This window comes from Lithobates pipiens, unplaced genomic scaffold, assembly GCF_037356315.1.
Source record: "Lithobates pipiens isolate NorthernLeopardFrog02 unplaced genomic scaffold, aLitPip1_a1.2 Scaffold_18, whole genome shotgun sequence".
NCBI classification, from domain to species: Eukaryota; Metazoa; Chordata; class Amphibia; order Anura; family Ranidae; genus Lithobates; species Lithobates pipiens.
Window position 1 is genome coordinate 630,362,965 of NW_027507758.1, and position 22,208 is coordinate 630,385,172.

Genomic DNA, 22,208 nt, shown 5'->3' on the forward strand with positions numbered 1-22,208 from the left:
CTCTCCTCTCTCGGATCTAGAAGACAATTAAGGACACCCCTCTCCCCATGGATACATTGTATATAAAGGAGGAAGATCTTTATCAATGGGCACATTTCTTCTAAACAAGTCATTGTGTCATTACAGGAAGATTGAATCCCTGAGCTACAAGAAAATGGAGGATGCCCCTCCCCATCTCGGAGCAACAAGAAAATGGAGGATACCTTACCCCCTATTTGAGCTACAAGAAAATGGAGGACACTCCTCACCCCTCCCTGAGCTACAAGAAAATGGAGGATACCTCTCCCCCTCTCTGAGCTACAAGAAAATGCACGCCATCCCTCCCCTTTTCTAAGCTACAAGAAAATGGAGGATATCACCTCTCCTCTCTCGGATCTAGAAGAAAATTAAGGACACCCCTCTCCCCATGGATACATTGTATATAAAGGAGGAAGATCTTTATCAATGGCCACATTTCTTTTAAACAATGAGAAGTCATTGTGTCATTACAGGAAGACTGAATCCCTGAGCTACAAGAAAATGGAGGATGCCCCTCCCCATCTCGGAGCAACAAGAAAATGGAGGATACCTTACCCCCTATTTGAGCTACAAGAAAATGGAGGACACTCCTCACCCCTCCCTGAGCTACAAGAAAATGGAGGCTACCCCTCCCCCTCTCTGAGCTACAGGAAAATGGGGGTGCCCCTCCTCCACCTCTCTTTGTCACATGGAGTTGCAGTCAGACTGAGACAGACAAGAAGTTGAAGGAGAAACTTCCAGATGGATTGGGTAAGATGGGGGACCATGGAGGGGAGTACAGGACAGACCCTGGGGTGGGGGGCTATGGAGGGGCGTACAGGACAGACACTGGGATGGGGGTTCATGGAGGAGAGTACAGGACGGACACTGGGATGGGGGAACCATGGAGGGGAGTACAGGACGGACACTTGGATGGGGGAACCATGGAGGGGAGTACAGGACGGACACTTGGATGGGGGAACCATGGAGGGGAGTACAGGATGGACACTTGGATGGGGGAACCATGGAGGGGAGTACAGGGGGACACTGGGATGGGGGAACCATGGAGGGGAGTACAGGACGGACACTTGGATGGGGGAACCATGGAGGGGAGTACAGGGGGGACACTGGGATGGGGGAACCATGGAGGGGAGTACAGAGGGGACACTGGGATGGGGGAACCATGGAGGGGAGTAGAGGGGGGACACTGGGATGGGGGAACCATGGAGGGGAGTAGAGGGGGGACACTGGGATGGGGGAACCATGGAGGGGAGTAGAGGGGGGACACTGGGATGGGGGAACCATGGAGGGGAGTAGAGGGGGGACACTGGGATGGGGGAACCATGGAGGGGAGTAGAGGGGGGGACACTGGGATGGGGGAACCATGGAGGGGAGTAGAGGGGGGACACTGGGATGGGGGAACCATGGAGGGGAGTAGAGGGGGGACACTGGGATGGGGGAACCATGGAGGGGAGTAGAGGGGGGACACTGGGATGGGGGAACCATGGAGGGGAGTACAGGGGGGACACTGGGATGGGGGAACCATGGAGGGGAGTACAGGGGGGACACTGGGATGGGGGAACTATGGAGGGGAGTACAGGGGGGGACACTGGGATGGGGGAACCATGGAGGGGAGTAGAGGGGGACACTGGGATGGGGGGACCATGGAGGGGAGTAGAGGGGGGACACTGGGATGGGGGAACCATGGAGGGGAGTAGAGGGGGGACACTGGGATGGGGGAACCATGGAGGGGAGTAGAGGGGGGACACTGGGATGGGGGAACCATGGAGGGGAGTAGAGGGGGGACACTGGGATGGGGGAACCATGGAGGGGAGTAGAGGGGGACACTGGGATGGGGGGACCATGGAGGGGAGTAGAGGGGGGACACTGGGATGGGGGGACCATGGAGGGGAGTAGAGGGGGGACACTGGGATGGGGGAACCATGGAGGGGAGTAGAGGGGGGACACTGGGATGGGGGAACCATGGAGGGGAGTAGAGGGGGGACACTGGGATGGGGGAAACATGGAGGGGAGTACAGGGGGGACACTGGGATGGGGGAACTATGGAGGGGAGTACAGGGGGGACACTGGGATGGGGGAACTATGGAGGGGAGTACAGGGGGGACACTGGGATGGGGGAACCATGGAGGGGAGTACAGGGGGGACACTGGGATGGGGGAACCATGGAGGGGAGTACAGGCGGGACACTGGGATGGGGGAACCATGGAGGGGAGTACAGGGGGGACACTGGGATGGGGGAACCATGGAGGGGAGTACAGGGGGGGCACTGGGATGGGGGAACCATGGAGGGGAGTACAGGGGGGGACACTGGGATGGGGGAACCATGGAGGGGAGTACAGGGGGGACACTGGGATGGGGGAACCATGGAGGGGAGTACAGGGGGGACACTGGGATGGGGGAACCATGGAGGGGAGTACAGGGGGGGCACTGGGATGGGGGAACCATGGAGGGGAGTACAGGACGGACACTGGGATGGGGGAACCATGGAGGGGAGTACAGGGGGGACACTGGGATGGGGGAACCATGGAGGGGAGTACAGGGGGGGACACTGGGATGGGGGACCATGGAGGGGAGTACAGGGGGAACACTGGAATGGGATACATCAAACAAAACTTCCCAGCCTGCACCACAATGATCCACTTACCTTCTGCCCTATAACAGATTTACTGCTACAAGGTGGCAGCTGTGCGCCAGATTATATATATATATATATATATATATATATATATATATATATATATATATATATATATATATATATATATATATATATATATATATATATATATATATATATATATATATATATATTCCTGTACTTCCGAATAGGGGGTGGATGTGGGAGGAGCCCATCGGTGGGTACTAGTAAAAAATAGATAAATATATCCCATCGTTTGTAGATGCTATAACTTTTGTGAAAACCAATCAATAAACACTTATTGGGATTTTTTTTTTACCAAAAATATGTAGCAGAATACATATTAGCCAAAACTGATGAATAAATTTGATTTCTTTTTTTTTTATTTTTTATTTTTATTGGATGTTTTATAGCAGAAAGTAAAAAATATTGTTTTTTTTTTGTTTTTTCAAAATGATTGCTCTTTTTTTTTTTTTTTGTTTATAGCGCAAACAATAAAAACCGCAGAGGTAACCAATACCACCAAAAGAAATTGTCAGTTAAAGTAACGCAGTGGCGTTTCACAAGAAATGGCCTGATTATCTAGGGGAGTAAATCTTCCAGAGGACAAGTGGTTAAAAGAGTGTAAAAAAAAAAAAAAAAAAATGAAATATAAATGTAAACGCACACAAACAACTTCCTAGCTTACTTGCCAGTCTGCATCAAAATGTATAGAGTTTGGACTGATAATAGATAATAGTGAGGTGGTGGGTGGGGGTTTGTGGCCACAGGAGCTCACATATATATTCGTAAATGTGTGTAATTCCCCCCCCCATCCCCGGCCTTAATGTGATCTGTTAGACGCGGTCAGTTCCTTGTGTTGGAGGCTGGCTGAATATTTCACTTTAAGTATCTAGAAAAAAAATCCCTGCTTCTGCCTGAATAAGATTTAACATTTTTTTGGTTTATTGTTTTTTTTCATGTTCCCCAGGGCAGTGCCCATCCCCCATGCTATTTTCTGACACCTCCATGCCTATTAGCCCAGGAAATGGGTATTTGTAATTTGACAGATTCGGCTTCCATCGATTTTCATTGGGATCCAAATTCGGCATTCAAACTTCTTTAAGGTTTCATAAATTCCATTCCACCCGATCCCAGGGCAGCTCACCTCATCACTAATGGCAACAACCCCATCACTGATCAGTGTGTGGGGGCAAATCATCCAATCCACAAACTACGAGACGTGGTCATCAATGACATTCCTGATCCCCATAGAGGAGGCGGCCGAGAGAGATCTACATCATCACTCCTTCTGGATCCACACCTTCCATACGGGGAATCCCGGGGGGGCTTCATACCGATTTCTCACTATCGTGCTTCTTACCAGAACCTCATTACCTTCATTTCATTTTTTTTTTTCATACACACAACTTGCTGATGTTCACACAATTTATATTTTATGTTCTCTATCTCTCCAGTCACCTTTAGTTTTCTTCGTTATTTTCATTTTATTATTTTGCTGTTTTGGTTGTTCCCCAACAGTTAAATATGGACAGCATGAATTCCCAAGGGGAATCTGTTTTGTCCTTTTTTTATTTTGGTCTTTTCATATTTTCTTGTCTTTTTTGTTTTTCAACTTTTTATTTATTTTTCTGTGGTGTTTTATGCTTTTTAGCTAATTGGAACAGTGCCATCTAGTGTCTGCTCTCCGCACTGCACCATCTGTATTAATCTGTGCCGTGTCACTTCCTGTGCCGTGTCACTTCCTGTTTTCAGTCATTTTACATCCCGTTCCAACAGGCTGAACAGATTCTTAGTCTCCATCCTGAACACATGGCCACAATAGGGGCAGCATGGGATTTTCTCCATGTCAGATCACACAAGTAAGTCAGGCGGATATCCTATTCCTGGTACAGGGCTCCTGTCCCTGCTATAGACACATCAATCATCTGTGATTGGCTCTTCCTATGGTGAATGATAAGGATATACCTGTGCATGTGTCTGTATGCTCCACTACTGTACATACCTCCCACTGTCATACCCTCCACACTCCTCTCCTGTGCATACCGCCCACTGTCATACCCTCCACACTCCTCTCCTGTGCATACCGCCCACTGTCATACCCTCCACACTCCTCTCCTGTGCATACCGCCCACTGTCATACCCTCCACACTCCTCTCCTGTGCATACCGCCCACTGTCATACCCTCCACACTCCTCTCCTGTGCATACCGCCCACTGTCATACCCTCCACACTCCTCTCCTGTGCATACTGCCCACTGTCATACCCTCCACACTCCTCTCCTGTGCATACTGCCATACCCTCCACCCTTTCATATACCCCTCTCATGCCCTTCAAATTCCTCATCTGCACATCCTATCCACCATCATACCATCTGCAACCCCACTCTTGCATCTATTACCTACAATCATACCATACCTCTTAAATTGTGGCCTAACTCAATGGCTTACAGACTGTCCAGACACTTTAAATATCCTTGGCAATAGTTTTGAAGATAATACACTATGTTTTATTTCAAGATAAAACCCGATTAATTTCTCCTTCTCGAATTCCATCCTAACAATGAGGTGTGCATGCAGTCACTAATATATTTCTGGCTTTTGTCTCTCAGACACTCTAATGTTCGATTCGAGATCAAACCTGCACCATCTGACCCTATTTGCAGTTGCAGCCAAGTTGATGTCCTACTGTCCAGCCACCAACAAATATTAGTTACCATTGTCTTTCAGATAATACACTCTAATTTGTATTTCAGGATAAAAAAAAACCTCTATTGCCTCTCCCTTTTAAGTTGTGGCTTAACCAAGCATCTTACATACAATTCATCCACTCTAAGCCCTTGTACACACGGTCGAACATTCCGACCACAAAATCCATCGGATTATTTCCAAAACTGGTGTTGCATACACACGGTCGGACAAAGTTGTCGGAAAATCTGATCGTTCAGAACGTGATGACGTTTGTTCGTTACAGCGGGACTACGTTCAGGCTAGTAGCCAATAGCTTTGGTCTCCTAATTTGATCTGAGCATGCGTGGCACTTTGTCTGATCGGAATTGTCTACAAACGATTGGACAAACTCCGATTGGATTATGTTGTGGGAAAATTTATATCCAGCTCTCAAACGTTGTTGGTCGGACATTCCGACGGAAAAAGTCAGATGGAGCCCACACACGGTCGGTTTATCTGACAACACGGTCCGATCTGACATTTTCTGTCAGAATTTCCGACCGTGTGTACAGGGGCTAATACTGTATATCACTGACTGTTGCCTCACAAAAAATACAATCTAATTTGTATTCAAGAAAAAGAAATGTCTCACCCCCTTAAATTACAGGCCAATTAATCGGCTTATCCAACCTATAACATGTTTCTGGCTATTTCTCTCCTATAATTCATGCTAATGTTTATTTCCAGATAAAACCTGCCTCATCTCAATCTTTTTATTTGCGGCTTATACAATCTGCTTACATACCGTCCTGCCACTATAAAATATTTCTGGCTATTATACCTCAGATAGTACAACCTAATACTGTACTTATTTCAAGATAAAACCTCCCTCTTTTTTTTATATCCCTTTTCATTGAGCAGCTTACAAAGTGTCTACACACTATAAAATATTTGTGGCTATTTTCTCACAGATAATACACTCTAAGATTGTGTTTTTCAGGATAAAATCTGCCTCATATTACCCTCCCTAAAGGAGGAAAAAAAGCTGCTTATATACTGTCAAGCTATGCTAAACAATTTCTGGCTATTGTATCTCAGATAAAAATTGAATTCCAAATCTGAATTCCATTGAGTAAAGGCTGAGAGCTGAATGATAATACCTTGCCTGTGTGTTCATACCTTCTGCTGTGCTTTTTCTACCCCTTTTTATTTCACATGTGTGGTTTGGCTGTGCTCACCTATGGGCATTGCCTGCTATTTTGTGGGCTTTTATTTCCTCCCCTTCCATCACTCCCTGGCCCGCCTACTAGTTTTCTTGCCTATTTAAGACATGCTCAGCATAGCCCACATTACCTGAGCAACTTCACAGTTCTCTGAGTTCATGGTTGTTTGCCATTTGGGAATCCTGTGCCCGACTACCCATGTACCGACCCTGGCTTTGTTCATTGCCTGTGCTTGTTTGCTGCCCATCCTGACCTTGGTTTGTTTTCTGAATTTCCTGTTGTCTCATGCTGTTTGTACTCTGCACACATAAGTGCATAGTCATCTGGGCATACTTGGGGGCTAGAACCCGGTTCAAGCTTACTGCAAGTCCATCCTTCCCATCAGGTGCTCTGGTGAAGAAGCAGGCTGGGGGCTTAGACTCCGTGTCCCGTTGATCTACAAGGTCTCCCTACCACAGACTCTTGACAGTTTGCTCACGCCATGAGCTCCTCAAAGACACTGCAGCCTCTTCTGGAACAACTTCAGTGTTTGGTGCAGAGTTGATGTCCAACAGGTCTATAAAGAGCAGTGTCTGCAGGAACCTTCCTCCCATTTTGGATCAGCTGCATGTTGTGTCCACTTCCTCACCCTCTCTTCCAGCTCCTGTTCTGCTTCCTGCTGCTCCCGCTGCCCCCCCCCCCCCCCCCGGTGGAGTGCAGTCCTTTGAAACTCCACCTGCCTTCGCCGTCTCGCTTTTTTGGTGATCCAAAATTTGTCAGGGCTTCATAAATCAGTGCTTTATTCATTTTGTGCTCATGGGCCACCATTTTCCTTACTGGTTGGTCCACGGTGGTGATACCACTCCTTTCTGGAGATTCTCTGGCTTGGGCCTCACCACTGTAGGAGTGTCAAGACCCTACGGTTTCCAGCAAGCTTTTTGCAAAATCTTTGATGTACCTGGTATGGCCTCTTCCATTGCTGGAGCTCTCCTTCAGCTTTGTCAAGGGAGCATAACTGTTGGTCAATATGTAGTTCAGTTTTGCATCTTGGCTTTGGAACTCGCATGGAATAATGAGGCCCTTAAAGCAACGTTTTGTCATGGTCTAGCAGATCATATTAAGGATGAACCAGCTACCACCTTGGATGATTTGATCGCCCTTAGCATGTCCGCTTCCAGGAGCTCATCACCACCCCAGTGGGTTGTTTAGCCCCTGTTTTCCAGAAAGCTCCTGAACAACCCATCTCTGCAACTATGCCAGCATCTAAAGAACCTATGCAATTTGGCCAGACATGTCTCGCTCTACAGGAGCGGTTGCATTGCCTGAGAATTGGTCTATGCCTTTACTGGGGTGCAGGGAATAGCTGGTTGTTGAGGAGCGAGACTGGAAAGACAGCCGTGGCTTCCTTAGCAACCAATGAATCATCAGCTGTCAATGGGCTTCCCAGCTGACGGCTGAATAGAAAAAAAAAAATTGCCACCAATAAAAAAAAAAGTGAGAAAAAAGGGGGGGGTCCCCACTTAACCCATACTAGGCCCTTCAGGTTTGTAATGGGTTTCCCCTTGCAACCCATATTAAAACAAAAATGGCCATGGTTCTCTCCCAAAATCCATACCAGACCCTTATCCAAGCTCTGTCCCCCCACCCAAAGCACCTTGTCCTCAAGTTGATGGGGTGGTGGTTGTGGGGATCTGCGGGTACCCCATATTTATGCACATGGGGGGGTTGGGATCTGGGGGCCCCCTTGTTAAAGGGGGCTTCCAGATTCAGATACCCCCCCCCCCGCAGACTCCCACAACCACCGCCCAGGGTTGTCAGAAAGATGATCTTGTCCCCATCAATATGGGGACAAGGTGCTATTTTCTTGGCATGGTTTGAGTCCCTAATACCAATTGACCATCATTTAAACGCCACAGCCTACCTGAGAATTGTTGCTGACCATGTCCATCCCTTTATGGTTACTTCCAGCAGGATAATGCACCATGTCACAAAGCTCAGATCTGGTTTCTTGAACATGACAATGAGGTCACTGTACTCCAAAGGCCTCCACAGTCGCCAGATCTGAATCTAATAGAGCACCTTTGGGATGTGGTGGAATGGGAGAGTCACATCATGGATGCGCAGCTGACAAATCTGCAACTGTGTGATGCCATCATGTCAGTATGGACCAAGATCTCTGAGGAACGTTTCAATGCCACAAAGAATTGAGACAGTTCTGAAGGCAAAAGGGGGTTCAACCTGGTACTAGCATGGTGAACTTAATAAAGTGGCTGGTGACTGTACATATGAAATTGTTATTCCATTAGGTGACCTTACATACGGTCACAAGGTTATTTTTGAGACCAAGGATCTCCTTTTTTACCCAAACTGGTCTCTGCTTTTTGCCTAAAAGGCAAAGTATGGGGTAAGCAAAATAATTAACACAAATTACTATAATCAATCGACTGTTTTTCTCCCTCATTTTGATTTTCCAGTAGGAACTCTTCATCTGTCATATAGATCCCATTAATGGTCCATTTGCTGTTTGAACGTTTAGAGGGGGTGTAAAACATCAGCAATATACCCCCTATTTCTGTCCCGCCTCCATTGGTAGATGTGGTCCTGCCTACTAAGCAGGCCCACACCTGAACAGTAAACATGGACAGGGACTGTGCTATTCCTCTGCACAAACTGGAAAAGTGGCATGGACATGGATGGATCTAGGGGGAGGTGTTGGGGAGTGCTGTGCTCCCCCCCTCCCAGATTGCAGTTGTGTCCTCATCCTCCATGGATGCTGTGGTTAACGCCGCATACACACGACCGGATTTTTTGACGGACTTTGCAGCTGAGGTTCGCCGGACTTTCAGATGAACGGACTTGGCCACCGACGATCACTCCAAAAGTCTGACGGATTCAAACGTGATGACGTAGAATAAGGAAGTTCATAGCCAGTAGCCAATAGCTGCCCTAGCGTCGGCTTTAGTCCGGACTAGAATACAGACGACTGGACTTTACGACCAGACTCGAGTCCATCGTAAAGATTTGAAGCAAGTTTTATTTGTAGGTCCGCTGGACTTTGGGGAAGAAAAAGTCCTCTGGAGCCCACACGCGATCGAATTGTCCAACGGATTCCAGTCCGCTGGACCAAGTCTGTCACAGTCCGGTCGTGTGTACGCGGCATAAGGCCGCGTACACACGCGGGGACTGTTCGCTCAACTTTGTTCGTCAAACAGTTTCAGCGGACAGTCTGCTCAAAATTAACATGGACGGACTTGCCCACACACGACGAACGAACAGTCCGCTGAAACCGTGCGCGATGACGTGAACGGCACGTACGACGGGACTAGAAAACGACGTCCTATACACTGCAATGCAACCTTTGGCGTGTAAATTCTTTCTGAGCATGCGCGAGACTTAGTTTGACGAACAAGCCTACACACGGGCGGACTGTCCGCTCAAACCAAGTTTCAGCGGACAGTTTTTCGGGATTTCCGAAAAACTTTGTTCGTCAAACTGTCCGCTGAAGCCCACACACGAGCGGACTGTCCGCTGAAACACTGTTCAGCGGACAAAGTTGAGCGAACAGTCCCCGCGTGTGTACACGGCCTAAGAAGTTTAAACAGATTGTTTTGTAGGCCTATGAGATGTGTATTAAAGTGCCTCCTTTTCCCATTAAACTCCACCCCACTAGAGTAGTGCGCATTTGTGCTTTTCTTCATCAGGCTTCTGTGTCTCAGATCTGTAAACCCTGGTCTTCTGTTTGCACATTCTTTACAATTTACAAGGTTGACCACCTATTGGCTAGTTTTTGCTTTTTTTCTTCATCCACCCACGAAACCTCTGCTGCAGCCAGAGCTCCTTTATTTCGTGGCAGTATCTCTACTACCACTAAATGACAACTTCCATCCTAGTAACTGATGATGTTACTGGTTACTAGGACAAAGTTAAAATTTTGTCAATATCGGCCCTTATTTTATATTTAGCTGGCAGCTCAGGAAATGTCAATTGCAGAGAGAATCTGTTGGGAACAGAGAGTCTTGGTGGTCAGCGTGTCAGAGGGATCTACATCGCTAGAGATGATGATTAAATATTAATGTATGGGGAGCTGGATATCTGGGAACCCCCCCCTTTTTTTTTTTTTTTCTTTTTTTTTGGGGGGGCTTCCACATTCTGAATAAATTCTCCCCCCTACAGACCCTCGCACAGTTGTGGGGAAGATACCTTGTTCCCTTCAACACATGAGCATAGTGCTTTGCTAAGGGGCTTCTGGAAGCGCATTCTTCCCATACTGAGGGCATGTGGCCTGGTATGCTTCAGATGGAGTGTGAATGCTTGCTGGTCCTCTTTTCCTGGCCGCCCAACTGTATTCATAGATAAGGATCTGCTATGGATTTCTGGGGGGGGGGTCTCTCTTACAATTCATACTGGACCCTCATCAAGGATAAGGAGCCGATATGGATGTTGAGGGGAATCGCTGCTGCTTTTGTATTTTTTGCTTTTCTACATTCTACACCAGTGGTCATCAACCCTGTCCTCAGTGCCCACTAACAGGCCAGGTTTGCAAGATAACTGAAATACATCACAGGTGATATCATTTGATGCTCTGTGATTGACCTGGCCTGTTAGAGGACAAGGTTGATGACCACTGTTCTACACCATATTGCCTTTTCACAGGCAGGTTTTAGGCATCGCCCAAGCATGTCCTTCAAAGGAATTTTGTATTTTTAATGTTTCAGTTTAAGACTTAACAACATTGAGCAGTTTATTATTTAAAAAAAAAATGTATTATATTTTTTGGATTGGTACATGTCTCACTTGCCAGTGTCCCGCTCCCTGTGCCCTTTGTTTGACAATCCATTGCCTATTAGCTTAGAAAATGGAGAGAATTGACTTTCAAGTTTCGTTTCCTGTTTATTCCAATGGAATATGTATTTAAGTCTGCAATTATTGGATTCTTAGACGCCGAACGTACCTGCAAATTGAACCCAATCGCCTCCATCCATTACTATGCAGCACAATGCTCTGAATGGGAACAAAGAGCGAGTTTCTTCTGTAGAAAAATTGTAAAAAAAAACTGTCCAGTTTACCAATCCATGGGAATAATATAGTGTCCTCACTAAAATAAAATACAAACATGTATAATATTGTAAAAATTCTTTCTATAGTATAAATATATCTAATAACGTTTAGAAATAGAAACCAACTTTATTCAGCCCTTTACATATAATTCTGGCTTTTTTATTTATTTTTACAGGTGGATTAATGAACCATGTTTCTAGTCATGTTGGCCTTAATAAATACTAGGAAGTCACATGGGAAACAAGCCATATGGGTGTCTTAAGTGACTGAAAGTGTTTATGGCAGTTCACTGGAGGATTCACACAGGACACAAGACATATCAGTGTTGTAAATGGTTTGGATGCTCTTCAACATTGATCCAGCCTCAGAGGACAACAGCAGAGAAGTGATTTCAGTGTTGTGGAAGTGACTACAGCTTTATCGTAAAGTCCAACCCATTTCAGAAGATATTTCATTTTTGGATTGCGATAAAGGTTTTACCGTGAAGGGAAAGTCTGTCACACATCAGGTTCACAATGGAGGAGAAACCATTTCAGTGTTCTGAGTGCGACAAATCTTTTGCAAACAAGTCAAATCTTATGAAACACCAGATCGTTCACACTGGAGAGAAGCCATTTGAGTGTCCCGAATGTGACAAAACGTTTACACAGAAGAGTAATCTTAATTTACACATGAGCATTCATACCGGAGCAAAGCTGTATCAGTGTTCAGATTGTGGCAAAGATTTTAGAGTGAAGGCAAATCTTATCACACACCAGAGGATTCACACCGGGGAGAAGCCATATCAGTGTTCTGAATGTGACAATGCTTTCACATCAAAGTCACAGCTTAGCAGGCACCAGAGGAGTCACACTGGAGAGAAGCCGTATGCGTGTTCTGAATGTGATAAAGCTTTTATAACCAAGATCAGGCTTGACAAACACCAGAGGATTCACACTGGAGAGAAACCATATCAGTGTTCTCAATGTGACAAAGCTTTTACAGTGAAAGAACACCTTATCAAACACGAGAGGGTCCACACTAGAGAGAAACCATTTCAGTGTTTTGTGTGTAATAAAGATTTTTCTGATAAGTCACACCTTATTAGGCACAAGAGGATTCATACTGGAGAAAGGCCATATCAGTGTTCAAAATGTGACAAAGCTTTTACGACGAGGGAACACCTTATTACACATGAGAGGGTCCACACTGGGGAGAGGCCGTATCAGTGTTTTGAATGTAACAAAGCTTTTACACAGAAGGCAATCCTTATCAGACACCAAAGGGTACACACTGGGGAAAGGCCGTATCAGTGTTCTGAATGTGATAAAGCATTTAAACAAAAGACTGATCTTGGCTCACACCAATGGGTTCACATTAAAAAGAGGCCAAATCAGAGTTCAGCAGATGACAAAGCTTTAACAGCCCAGAGAGAGCTTGTTTCACACCAAAGTGTCCACAGTGGAGACAATTTGAAAAAAATTTTGGCAAACCATTATTGACTGAAATATGTTTTGTTTATGATTCTCATATATAATTTTTTTTTTTTATATTTTTTTATATGAAGCCTTGGCTGAACATGTAATGAATTTACATGATTCACAAACTGATCTGTGTTCCCAAGTGCTTCCTTCATAGCCAAATCCTGAACTGATACCTTACAGAACTGCCTCAGCACCAGAGACTGGATAGTGGTCAAGTGCAATCTTGCCAAGCCTCTGAATCCTCAGGGAGAGAGTCCTTTCTTGGGTTCGGCTGTCTATTGCTACAGTATATCAGTCATTCTGGAGAGCTCCAGGCTAAGCCCACCCTCTGGTTATGTTTCACTTCCCCTACCATGATACGTACCTCCTTTCTAAGCTCCAACCCCTCTAATGGATGACCGCTTTGCAGGCAGGTCTGCGGCTGGGACGCCAGGGAGGGAGAAGTCTATGCTCAACGAGAATTCAACGTCTTAAACTGGTTTAGGACTTCCAAAACCCGAGTTGCTGCTGTTTTATAGGTTGCATCAGAAAGTACCCCTTAAGCCCAACTGGCCACTTGTATTTCATCCAGTTGTCCCAGAGTCCAAGTCCAAGAGATTCCATCAAATGAAGATTTGGATGCCCGTATTATCTTATTTCTTTGTCCAGCTATTGCTCATCTCCAGTCCAATCACAAAATACAACGGCAAGAGATCTGAACTTACAAACTGATGAAATTCTGGAGAACTAAAATTCCTCTGTTTAAAGTTTTCTAATGACTCTAAGTGGGCAAATCAAATTTTTTGGTAAACTTTGTGAAGAACACTTTTTGACCCTTGAAACATTACAATGTTTTGATTATAATTTTGGCCCTAAAGTGTAACTATGGGCAAAGTTAATAATTACATAAAAGCTTCAATCTGACATTAACCACTTTAGTCCCCGCGCCTTTTTCTCACTAAAGATTGTTTTTTTTATTTTAGCGATGAATCAGTTCTACACCTTTACCATTTGTAGTCTGTCCAAATGTATTATACATCAGTTTTCGGGACAAATAGAGCTTACATTTGGTAGGAAACCTGGGTACATGTATTTTTATTCCCTTTGTTTTTATTGCGAATACATAATAAAAAAAAATAAGTTTTCCTATAATCTCTCCCAAATAGGTAGTTTGTGTACTCCTGTACTTCTGCAAAATATAATACAATCTGTGGATTACAATATCATATCACTTAGCTTAAAGTGAATGTCTGCATCTTACTTTAGGAGAGCTTTAGTCACCTTTCCGCACTACAATGTGATGCACACAATGTCTGTGTAAGTTGTTGAAGGAACATTAAGTTGTGTTGATATGGACACAAATTGGCACAACAATGGAATTGAGATAGATTACAAATATACTATATACCAGTGATGGTGAACCTTGGCACCCCAGATGTTTTGAAACTACATTTCCCATGATGCTCAACTACACTGCAGAGTGCAAGAGCATCATGGGAAATGTAGTTCCAAAACATCTGGGGTGCCAAGGTTCGCCATCACTGCTACATACTGTATAAGTAATTTTTTTCCACACTTTATTTTCTCTTGGCGGGTCTGGAAACCTAACCCCTCCCTCATCGCCATCAGATATCTGCGCAGCAGCAGGTCACTTCTAATAATTGTCTATTGCTGGCTGCAACTACAAGTGACCTATTGCTGCAGGAGGAGGTAGAACAGAGCTACAACAGATCTGTCCCCACCTTGTATGGAATGTGATGTCCTGACACCACTTGTGAAATCACTACACTCCCAATGTAAACAGAACATTGAAACATTCTGTTTTATTTTGCTTTTGGAGTGTGCTCCTATAGAGTGATCTGTAAAAGCATGGAAATGTGGGTGGCATAGTGGTATAGTTAGGCGGCACAGTGGTGTAGTGGTTAGCACTCTCACCTAGCAGTAAAAAGGGTCACTGGTTCAAATCCCAACCAAGACACTACCTGTCTGGAGTTTGCGTGTTCTCCCTGTGCCTGCTTGGGTTTCCTTCCCTCCCACACTCCAAAGACATGCAGGTAGGTTAATTGGCTTCTGTCCTAGTATATGAATGGGGACCTTGGATTGTGGGCTCCTTGAGGGTAGGGACTAGACATGTGCAAAAGGAAAAAATTTGTTTAGTTTCGTTTTAATTCGTTAATTCATTAATTTCGTTTAGTTATATTCGTTAACTTCCTTAAATTCGTTTTCGGATTTCGTTTAGTTTTCTACCGAATTCGAAAAATTGGCCACATTCGAAATTATTTCAACCAAATTCGAAAATATTTCTACCGGATTCGAAATGATTTCAACATGATTCGACATTATTTCAACTGCATTCGAAATGATTTCAACATGATTCGACATTATTTCAACCACATTCGAAAATATTTTGTGACCCGACTTTAGGGCCATGTATCTCGGGGTCACTTGGTGCTAGAAACTCCAACTCCATATTTGGATATGTTGTAGTGCTAGTACTATTGTGTTTGCATACCAAATTTGGGGTTTCTAGCTATAAGTGACCCCGAGATATGTGGCCCCAAAATCGGGTCACAAAATATTTTCGAATGCGGTTGAAATAATGTCGAATCATGTTGAAACCATTTCGAATGCAGTTGAAATAATGTCGAATCATGTTGAAATAATTTCGAATGCGGTTGAAATAATTTCGAATCATGTCGAATTCATTCGTTATATTTCTTTCGTATTCGTTGTAATTTGTTATTTTTTTATTCGGATGCATCCGAAAGCCCGAAAGATGCAAAATTCGGCCGAATTTCGATTTGTTACAAAACGAATTGCACAAGCCTAGTAGGGACCGATGGGAGTGTGCGATGTACAGGGATAGGGACAATTGTAGACACTCAGGTTGAACTGGATGGACTGGTGTCCTTATTCAACCTTACTAACTATGTAACTATGGAAAGAGCATGACCTGATCACTTCAACTCCTGGACTTAGTGATGGATCCTGGTTTTCAAAGACCCAGTGGAACCCTCAGGAGCTGCTGAGATGGGCGCTGTTTTAAAATGGCAAGGGGGGCCTCAAGGGTAACATACTAGTGAACTTGGTGTTGAATTATTCACCTTAAGGTAATCACAGAGGATAAGGGGACACTGTTTACATTTTGAGGAAAAGAGCTTTAACATTTAAATACTAAAAGGCTTCTTCACAGTGAGAGCTGTGAAAATGTGTTATAGAATCCCTCAAGATCTGGTTCTGGCCAGCTCAGTAGATTGTTTAAAAAAAAAAAGGCCTTGATGCATTCATAATTGTACATAATATAACTGGATATTAATATTTAAGGGTAATAACTCCAAGGGTAGTTGATTCAGGGAATATTCACATGCCTCCCAGGGGATGGCCGAAACCAGATAAACCCCTTTCTCAGGAGGGTCTGCCGAAACAGAGCCACCCAAGTACTTGGTGGGGCTCCCCGAAGGGAGACCCCATGAGAGAGGGTGAGCTAAGCCAAAAGACCATGTCCACCCCCTCCCAAGACCTTCAGGGCAGGCCCAAGGACCTGCACCCTACCAGTCACACAGTGCAACAAACCGTGTACAAACACAAAAATACAACAAGTGACGCACAAAGGAATAAATAAAATAAAGTGGGGGAGGAAGGAAGTGGAGAGGAGAATGAAAAGTGGCCATTGTGTAATACAATGGCCAAGCCCTCCAGCCAGGAATAAAAAATTCCTCCAGTCCCAGCCAAAAGGCCCAGCCCAGAAGACAGGTGCTAAAAAAAGCATGTATATGGTGTAGTGACTGTGGTGCCATAAATCAAAGTGACCCTTACTCACAGTGATTGTACAACACCCCTGGACTGCCACTCCAGGGGCACATACACCATAGGCTTCCAGTACCAACCCTGACCAATGGCCCCCACCCCAGGCAGGAAGGCCTGAAGTTCTGAGAGCTTTGTGAGAGCCCTTTACCATCAGGCTCCGCCGTTGCCCCCATCACTCCTACATTCGGGAAGTACTAACCGCTCCTCTCCCCCTCAAAAGGAGGTGAACTACCCCAATCAAGGTCAGAAGGCCAGGGACCTGACCCTCTGGCCAGACCCAATGCAGCACCCATCCTCACCAAGAGCACCCTTCCGGGTGGCTCAGACACAACTATGGGCCAACCCCCAGTATCTGTCGGGCAACATGGCATAGTCACTAATGAAACCGCCCTTCCAGGTGCAATGACACCATTGGATTCGCCTGCCCTCCCCAATGGGAGTGGCACAGCACCTCCTCTGGCAACTGATAAGAACAGATACTAAACTTGATCTTCGCCAAAAGGCAGAGAAGCGACCCTAGTACTTTCTACTACACTTCTGGTGGTGTAGACAGTATAAAATACAGTGCATCCATAGTACAGTTGCTAATACAGTGCAGGCAGTGTACACAGTATCTAATACAATGTGTACAGTGTCTACTACACTTCTGGTGGTGTACACAGTACACAATACAGTGCAGCCATAGAACAGTTGCTAATACAGTGCAGGCAGTGTATACAGTATCTAATACAGTGTGTACAGTTTCTACTACACTCCTGGTGGTGTACACAGTAAAATATACAGTGCATCCATAGTACAGTTGCTAATACATTGTAGACAGTGTACACAGTAATACTTTGTGTACAGTTTCTACTACACTTCTGGTGGTGTACACAGTAAAAAATACAGTGCATCCGTAGTACAGTTTCTAATACAGTGCAGGCGGTGTACACAGTAGCTAATACAGTGTGTACATTTTCTACTACACTTCTGGTGGTATACACAGTACACAATACAGTGCAGCTGTAGTATAGTTGTTAATACAGTGCAGGCGGTGTACACAATATCTAATACAGTGTGTACAGTGTCTACTACACTTCTGGTGGTGTACACAATACAGTGCAGCAATAGTACAGTTGCTAATACAGTGCAGGCAGTGTACACAGTATCTAATACAGTGTGTACAGTGTATACTAAACTTCTGGTGGTGTACACAGTATAAAATACAGTGTATCTGCAGTACAGTTGCTAATACAGTGCAGGAAGTGTAGACAGTATCTAATATAGTGTGTACATACTACACTTCTGGTGATGTACACAGTATAAAATACAGTGCACTCGTAGTACAGTTGCTAATAGAGTGCAGGCGGTGTACACAGTATCTGATACAGTGTGTACATTTTCTACTACACTTCTGGTGGTGTACACAGTACACAATACAGTGCAGCCATAGTACAGTTGTTAATACAGTGCAGGCTATGTACACAATATCTAATACAGTGTGTACAATGTCTACTACGCTTCTGGTGGTGTACACAGTATAAAATACAGTGCATCCGTAGTAAAGTTACTAATACAGTGCAGACGGTGTACACAGTATCTAATACAGTGTGTACAGTGTCTACTACACTTCTGGTGGTGTACACAGTATAAAATACAGTGTATTTGTAGTACAGTTGCTAATACAGTGCAGGTGGTGTACACAGTATCTAAAACAGTGTGTACAGTTTCTGTTACACTTCAAGTGGTGTACACAGTACACAATACAGCCATAGTACAATTGTTAATACAGTGCAGGCTGTTTACACAGTATCTAATACAGTGGTGTACACAGTACACAATACAGTGCAGCCGTAGTACAGTTTCTACTATTTTTCTGGTGATGTACACAGTATAAAATACAGTGCAGCTGTAGTACAGTTGCTAATACAGTGCAAGTGGTGTACACAGTATCCAATACAGTATGTAGAGTTTCTACTACACTTCTGGTGGTATACACAGTATCTAATACAGTGTAGTGTGATGTTACAGAACAAAATTTACATCATGTCCGGAAGGCCACCAAGAAGACGGATGCTCAGAGGCCACTAAAAGAGGGCAAGCAGCCACTGTATCTACAGTCCACAGTGCTGGTCATGGATATGGTGCATTGTCTGCAGTTGGCCGCGGGGCACGCCTGTCCTTTCTTTCTGCTGCTGGCCATGTTATCAAACCAGAACATGCAGAAGAGTTGGTGGAGTGGATAACAAAGCTGTTTTCATCCTCCTCATCCTCTGTCACCGAAGCTCAGAGTAGTTTGCCTTCCAACGCAGCTGCTAAAGCAGTCCATTCTGCCGGCTCCTTGTCCATAGTCACTCCTTCCATAGCCCCCCATCATGCATGGAGGAGTCCCCAGAATTATTTGACCACAGTGTCAGGTGCATGCTGCTGGAGGATGCTCAGTGATTTGAAGGCTCCGATGTTGGTTCCCAGGTTGAGGAAGGGAGTAACGTGAGCCTAGAGAGAGGGGGTGCCCAAGAAGGACAAGAAACTGGCAGCCATGTTCCCCCCCTGCAGCACACTACCAAGTTTGCCCCAGTGATGAGGAGGGAGGGGATGATGAGGTCACTGACCCTACTTGGGTGCCTGATAGAAGGAAGAAGAGGCACAGCTCCAACAAGGCAGGATGTCCTCTAGAGGGAAGCTTAAGGGCAGCCACCCTACTGAATCACACCGCAGAGCTCCGCAGGTGCAGGGCACTGCTGACACCCCTTGGTGTGGGCCTTTTGACACGTATGCAGCAGATCGCACCATTGCTGTTTGCAGCTTATGTCTGAAGTGGATCAAGCATGGCCAGAACAGCAGCCACTTGGGCACCACATGCTTGACCAGACATATAACGACCTGCCATGCAGTCCGTTGGCAATGGCACTTGAAAGACCAACATCAAAGAAAAAGGCGGACTCCAACCCCACTATACCTCCAGTCCTCTCAAAAACCTGCACTGAGAGTAATGAAGGTATAGCAATGGGTGTCCCAAGTACTTGCAGCCAATCTGCTAGCAGTACACCACCATCTGATTTTAGCAGGCAAATTTCCCCACCCCAGTTGCTGAACCATAAAAAGAAATTCGGTCACAGCCATCCACATGCTCAGCGCTTGAATGCTAGCTTGGCCAAATTACTAGCAACTGCTGTCTTTTCAGCTGGTAGACTCTGCCCCCTTTCATGAATTTGTGGAATGTGCTGTACCTGAGTGGCAGGTTCCAAAATGCCATTTGTTTTCATGGAAGGCCAATCTGGCTCTCTACCGGCATGTGGAAGGCAATGTTTTGGCCTCATTGAACAGGGCTGTCAGCAGTAAGGTGCATATTACTGCTCACTTATGGTCCAGCAGGCATGGGCAAGTACGTTAACTTTCCTTCACAACGCATTGGGTAACTCTACTGGCAGCTGGGAAGGATGCAGTACAGGGTTCAGTATTGTTGGAGCTTGTTTCGCCACCACGCCTCCAAAATGCTAGTTGTGAGTCTGCCACAGCTATCTCCTCCACCCCTCTTCTTCTTCTTCCTCTATGGCCTCTTCTGCAGATTTGTACTCTGAACCAGCAGTGCTCTAAGCGTTCAAGGGGCTGCACTAGCAGTCAGGCAAAAAGATGTCATGTGCTGCTTGAGTTGGTCTGCTTAGGGGACAGGAGCCACACTGAGGCATAGATTCTGTCAGCTCTGCAATGGCAGGCTCAGAGGTGGTTGATGCCACACCAGCTTCAGCCAGGAATGGTTGTATGTGACAATGGTACCAACCTTCTCTCCGCCCTCCGATAAGGACACTTGACCCATGTTTGGCACATGTCCTTAATTCGGTGGTGCAGCGGTTCTGTCAGAAACCATGAATCAGACCGAGACAGAAGTACAATTAAATCACACTTGTTTATTAAATAAAAGTAAAAAGGTAAATAGAAAAAGCATAGTCAAAGCATAGCCAGAGTCCAGTAACCGGATCGAGTAGTCAGCCAGGCCAGAGTTCAATAACCAGGTCGGTAATCAGCCAGGCCAGAAGTCAGGGATCCAAGTAGAGCAACAGCAAGCAGGATAAGAAGCCGAGATGTCAGCAAGCCAGTCTTTAAACAGAACCGCAGGAGATGGTTTCTTGTGATGTGACCAAGGCGAAGACAAAGGTGAAGTGAGCTGGACAGCTTTATGTAGGCAGGTCAGACGAGCATGATCAGGAACAGCTGGTAACTGTGGAGAGAGATAAGAGCTGGCAATTAGCCGATAGCTGAGCAGTCAGCCCAGAGAAGGAAGGGCTAAGCCAGCCCTGACAGGTTCTTGAGCAGGTACCCAGGCTTACAGGATCTCCTGAGGCAGGTCAGAAAAGTCTGTGGTCATTTCCGCAGGTCATACAATGGCAGTGCTCGGCTGGCTTACATTCAAAGGGAATGCAACCTGCCCACCAGCCGCCTCATTTGTGACATGCCCACCAGGTAGAACTCAACGTTGGCAATGCTGCAGCAGCTGCACATGCAGCAGAAGGCCATCAATGAGTACCAGTGTGAGCATGGCACCAGGACAGGGTCAGGGGAGCTTGGCTTCTTTTTGCCACGCCAGTGGCTACTGATCAAGGATGCATACATTGTCACCATTTGAGGAGGCCATGAGGATGGTGAGCAGCGACAATGCATGCATCAGTGACACTGTCCCTCTCGTCTTCCTGTTGGAGCACACGCTTCCTGGAATAATGGATAGGGCACTTGAGGCAGAACAGCGGGAGGAAGGTTTGCAGTCCCAAGAAACCCAAGGAGTTGTACGTGGCTGGGAGGAGGTTGTTATGGATCATGTGATCCTTACTTACCAAGAGGACTCAGAATTGAATGCCTCTGCAAACTTACACTGCATGGCCTCCCTGATTCTGCAAAGCCTGCAAAAGGACCCTAGGATTTGTGGTATCAAGGAGAGGGATCATTACTGGCTGGCAACCCTTCTTGATCCACGTTACAAGGGTAAGGTTGCAGAACACATCCTGCCTTCACAGAGGGAGCAGAGGATAAAACATCTTCAGGAGGCCTTGAAGAAAGGTTTGTGCAATGCATTTCCAGACCCCAGAAGGTTACAATTTCCTGGTGCTGGATAACGTGTTGCCGAGGCTTCGTTCAGTCACAGGAAGAGTGGTGGAGAAGGTGGCCGGCTGACCAAAGCCTTTAAACTATTTTTCAGTCCTCAGTGCCAAGGTCTGATTGGTTCAAGCAACCTTCACCAGCATCTACATTACATTGTGCAGGAATATCTAGGGGAAAGAGCAGACTTGGAGACCTTTCCAACAGAGCATTCACTGGGTTACCGGGTCTTGAGGGTGGACCACTGGCCAGACCTTGCTCAATATGCAATTGAGCTACTGGCCTGTCCTGCATCCAGCGTTCT

At 45.7% G+C, this 22,208-nt stretch overlaps 1 protein-coding gene and 1 pseudogene across 2 annotated transcripts; one reads left to right on the plus strand and one right to left on the minus strand.

Moving 5' to 3' along the window:
* The first annotated feature begins 291 nt into the window (after positions 1 to 291).
* LOC143989795 (uncharacterized) lies at positions 292 to 13,957 on the plus strand. 2 transcript variants are annotated; one of them, XM_077490063.1, is made up of 2 exons: positions 292 to 768; positions 11,761 to 13,957. In XM_077490063.1, the coding sequence occupies exon 2, from the start codon at positions 12,101 to 12,103 to the stop codon at positions 13,064 to 13,066; it is 966 nt and encodes a 321-aa protein (XP_077346189.1). In that variant the 5' UTR covers positions 292 to 768; positions 11,761 to 12,100; the 3' UTR covers positions 13,067 to 13,957. The 2 variants fall into 2 exon arrangements, with proteins under 2 accessions (XP_077346189.1, XP_077346190.1); XM_077490064.1 differs by lacking the exon at positions 292 to 768 and adding an exon at positions 4,416 to 4,518.
* A 3,287-nt stretch (positions 13,958 to 17,244) lies between these two features.
* On the minus strand, positions 17,245 to 17,349 carry LOC143990637 (U2 spliceosomal RNA; annotated as a pseudogene).
* Positions 17,350 to 22,208: the final 4,859 nt, after the last annotated feature.